The sequence below is a fragment of the Austrofundulus limnaeus genome, unplaced genomic scaffold (assembly GCF_001266775.1).
Source record: "Austrofundulus limnaeus strain Quisiro unplaced genomic scaffold, Austrofundulus_limnaeus-1.0 Scaffold995, whole genome shotgun sequence".
In the NCBI taxonomy this organism is placed as follows: domain Eukaryota; kingdom Metazoa; phylum Chordata; class Actinopteri; order Cyprinodontiformes; family Rivulidae; genus Austrofundulus; species Austrofundulus limnaeus.
The window spans coordinates 117,599-122,348 of record NW_013953397.1 but is presented as its reverse complement, the minus strand read 5'-3'; the positions used below and the strand labels follow the sequence as shown (position 1 = coordinate 122,348).

At 44.1% G+C, this 4,750-nt stretch overlaps 1 protein-coding gene across 1 annotated transcript in view; it reads left to right on the top strand.

Moving 5' to 3' along the window:
• The first annotated feature begins 488 nt into the window (after positions 1–488).
• Positions 489–4,750, top strand: part of LOC106533666 (potassium voltage-gated channel subfamily G member 4) — a 10,336-nt gene continuing 6,074 nt past the window's right edge. The window contains exons 1-2 of the mRNA XM_014030071.1: positions 489–683; positions 2,178–3,042. Of these exons, the coding sequence (XP_013885525.1) occupies positions 2,284–3,042 (759 nt within the window). The 5' untranslated portion in view covers positions 489–683; positions 2,178–2,283. The remainder of the gene's footprint in view (positions 684–2,177; positions 3,043–4,750) is intronic.

The window sequence follows — 4,750 nt, the reverse complement described above, 5'->3', positions numbered from 1 at the left end:
GTGTGTGTGTGTGTGTGTGTGTGTGTGTGTGTGTGTGTGTGTGTGTGTGTGTAGTATACATTTTTGTTAAATTAAACCCATATTAATATCAGAGTGAACTCAAACACTGAATTGAAACAAATCTTCAAACGGACCTGGTCCAGCTCAGAAACTGTTTCTGTAAAATTTAACTGTTAAAAACATTTTGTTTGAAGTTCTTTCTGATTTGATGTTAAAAACGGACAAATTTTTATTTGTTTATAAAGTTTATTCATTTCTTTTTGATAAATAAAAACAAAATAGCCTAAAAATACAAATAAAAGAAAAGCAGCAGAAATAAGAAAAAATCTTGTAAAAATAAATGCAAACAATAATAATCTAAATAAATTATAAAGAACAGGGATTAGTGGTTCCAGTGATATTTTGCTAACAGACYCATGTGTGATGAAAGCAGTGGGCGTGGTCTGTCAGGATGAAGAGGAGGAGGAGGAGGATGAGGAGGAGGGGGGTCCTGCTGGTCAGTCAGCAGCAGCTTCTGGAGGGTCCGCCGGTGGATCAGCTCTCTGCTGGGGGGGACATGTGGACCAGCGGGTCCAGAACCGAACCAAGCCTCTCCTGCGGCCTGAGGAGATGGGTCCGGGTCTGAAAGACCAGGAGGAGCGGGACTGGAGCGGGACCGCCGCGGACCGACTGATCCCGGACCGGTGAGGAAGTTCTGATAGTTCTGGTTCTGGTCTTTAAACCCTATCCACAGACCAGAACCAACCTTAGACCTGTTCGGACTGGATTGTTTTATTATCTCAAAAAGAACGAACAGCGTTTTTGCACGTGTCTGTTAGCAAAAWATCTGAAGAACCTCTGGACGGATTTTGATGAAACTTGCAGACATTAATCAGTGGGTGATCCTCTACAACTGATTGGCTTTTGGAGTCAGTCTAATTAAAAATGGCCGCCACAGCCAACTTAACTTAAAAACTACAAAAACTGCCATAACTCGGTCAGATTTCCAGATATTGTGTTTAGATTTTAGGTGGTAGTAGCTGAGAGTTATTCACTCTGATTTGTGTTCATATTTAATGAGATTGTGCAGAATTATATTCAAGGTTTGACCCAAACAGCTGCAGCTCTGTCATCTTTCATCCAGCATAACACAGTGTCAGGCTTTTCATTGTCTGAACACTTTTACAATCAGCTCATTTGGATCAAAATAATATTGTTTTCAGCCAAGTTTTAAAATCAGATGGATAAATTCTGGAAAATAATCATCTAAACGCAGGAACAAATCTCCACAAAGAGCCTTAAATCAGCTGTGCTCAGGAGGAAATGATCCAGGATCCACCTGCTGGTCAGAACCAGAACWAACAAAAACTGCCTCATCCTGACAGGAGATGCGTTTCTGTGGGCTGCTGTTTGTAAAGTTACACAGTCACAAATTACCACCAATATTTCTGCTTTATTTAGACTTTTATAAGAAAAAAACAACAGATTTATTKTTCAAAGTCAGTTTTTCACCATATGATTCATACATTTATAAATGTCATAGTTTATAAACTAAATATTTAACTTACAAATTAAATATTTAGTTAACAAGCTAAATATTTAACTTGTGACTTAAATATTTAGTTTTTGATATTTAAGTTAAATATTTAGGTAGCAAGTTAAATATTTAAATATTTAGGTAGCTAGCTAAATATTTAACTTGCTACCTAAATATTCAATTTAAATATTTAGGTAGCTAGCTAGATATTTAAGTTAAATATTTAGGCAGCTCCTGTAGCTAAATATTTAAATATTTAGGTAGCTAGCTAGATATTTAAGTTAAGAAGCTAAGAAGCTAACCTGAAATTGTGTGCGCTGTAAACAACCCTGCCCTGCTGGGAGGACAGAAGCTCTGAGCTGAATGAAGTGTGTGTAGATGATGCTGCAGGCTTTCAGAGACAAATTTAATAAACTTTAAATCCTTGTCAACACAGAGTGGTTTCATTCACTTCCTCCACTGCCGATGCTGAACTACAGGCAGACTAAAACAGAGCATAAAATCGACGTCATCGTTCACAGCTCCTCCCTCTGTTTGCTGATTGGTCCGGTTAAAATTCTACCAGAGAATCCTCGTCTTTGGGAGTGAACTCTCTCTGGTCTCAGTTTGTAGTAAAGCTCTTCTCTGAGAACATAAATTAAAAAGAAATGTGTCTCTTCAGGTGGATCATCAGAGTTAAGCTTCCTGTTGGTGGATACTTCCTGTGAGCCCCCGTTCAGTGGACCAGTAGAAACTTTTCCCGCCTTGGTTTCCATCCTGCTGCCAGAATGCCCATCATCAGCAACACCAACCACGACTTCAGCACCTACTCCATCAGCAGCGACGACAGCAGCCTCGACCGCTTCTTCACCGAGATCCCGGAGACCGAGACGCTGAAGGGCGTTTACTTCCAGCGCGCCCAGCTCATCCGGGACCACAAGGCCTCGTACGTAGTGGACCACACCCTACAGGTTCTCATCAACGTCGGGGGAAACCGCTACACCTTCCCCTGGAGCACCCTGGAGCAGTTCCCCCACAGTCGACTGGGGCGCCTGCGCTCCTGCACCACCCCCGAGGAGATCGCTCGGCTCTGCGACGACTACGACGAGACGTGTCAGGAGTACTTCTTCGACCGAAACCCCACGGCCTTCAGGGTCATCCTCAACTTCCTGGCTGCAGGAAAGCTGCGTCTTCTCCGGGAACTGTGCGCCGTCTCGCTGCACGACGAGCTGGACTACTGGGGCGTGGACCCGGGCAACATGGAGCGCTGCTGTCGACGACGCATGATCACCCGTGTGGACGAGGTGGTGGAGCATGAGCGCAAAGAGGAAGAGTGGAGGAAGAAGCGGATCATGCTGAAGAAACGACCGGCGCAGACTGAGAAAGGATATCGCAGAGTGGTCTCGATGCTGAGGGAGGTGATGGAAAACCCCCACTCAGGTCTGGCTGGGAAGATGTTCGCCTGTCTCTCCATCATCATGGTTCTGATCACCGTCATCAGCCTGTGCATCAGCACCATGCCGGACCTCAGGGATGAGGAGAACAGGGTGAGTATGAAGCCTCCAAACCCACTTTGATCACTTTATACAGATTCTAGAACCTAAGCTAAGCTAACCCAAGCCAAGGTAAGCTAAGCTAAGCTAAAACAACCTAAGCTAAGCCAACCTAGTGAAAGCTAAGCTAACCCAACCCAAACTAAACTAAGCTAATCCAACCTAAGTTAAGCTAAGCTAACCCAACCCAAACTAACCCAACCTAAGCTAAGCTAACAACCCAAGCTAAGCTAAGTTAACCCAAGTCATACCCAAGCTAACCCAACCTAAGTTAAGCTAACCCAACTCAACCTAAGCTAAGCTAACCAACCCAAGCTCAGCTAAGCTAACTCAAGCCATACCCAAGCTAACCCAACCTAAGCTAACCCAACCCAACCTAAGCTAAGCTAACCCAACCTAAGTTAAGCTAAACCAACCCAACCTAACTTAAGCTAACCCAACCTAAGCTAAGCTAACCCAACCTAAGTTAAGCTAACCCAACCCAACCTAACCTAAGCTAACCCAACCTAAGTTAAGCTAACCCAACCCAACCTAACCTAAGCTAACCCAACCTAAGCTAAGCTAACCAAACCAAGCTAAGCTATGCTAACTCAAGCCATACCCAAGCTAACCCAATGTAAGCTAACCTAACCCTACCCAAGCTAAGCTAAGCTAACACAACCCAAGCTAAGCTAACCCAACCAAAGCTAAGCTAACCCAACCCAACCCAACCCAAGTTAAGCTAAGCTAACCCAACCTAGGTTAAGCTAACCCAACCAAACCTAACTTAAACTAACCCAACCTAAGCTAAGCTAACCAAACCAAGCTAAGCTATGCTAACTCAAGCCATACCCAAGCTAACCCAACGTAAGCTAACCTAACCCTACCCAAGCTAAGCTAACACAACCCAAGCTAAGCTAACCCAACCAAAGCTAAGCTAACCCAACCCAACCCAAGCTAAGCTAACCAAACCAAGCTAAGCTATGCTAACTCAAGCCATACCCAAGCTAACCCAACCTAAGCTAACCTAATCCAATCCAAGTTAAGCTAAGCTAACCTAACCCAACCTAAGCTAACCTAACCCAACCCAAGCTAAGCTACGCTAACCTAACCCAACCTAAGCTTACCTAACCCAACCCAAGCTAAGCTAAGCTAACCTAACACAACCCAAGCTAAGCTAACCCAACCAAAGCTAAGCTAACCCAACCAAAGCTAAGCTAACCCAAACCAACCCAAGCTAAGCTAACCAAACCAAGCTAAGCTATGCTAACTCAAGCCATACCCAAGCTAACCCAACCTAAGCTAACCTAACCCAACCCAAGCTAAGCTAAGCTAACCTAACCCAACCTAAGCTAAGCTAACCTGACCTGACCTGACCTGACCTGACCTGTGACTGCTGCAGACAGTAGAAGAACACAAACTCTTAATAATGATTAACAGACTGAGCTGCACTGTGGAGCAGTGGTCAGCTGACACTGCTGTGTCCTTGTGATGACTGGAAACCTGTCCGTCCARGTGAAGACAATGGATTGGTTTAAAGAATTACAGCTCAGTTTGTAGGTTTAGCCTGTAAACTGAGTTTTTCATGGTAAATCTTCACAAAATGTGTTTTTGTAAATCACAAAAATGACATGAGAGAAAGATACAAACAGAACTAGAACTGCAGGAAACAGGAGGAGAAGCAGACACAGTGCCAGACTGCAGAGACGTGAAGGACTGGTGC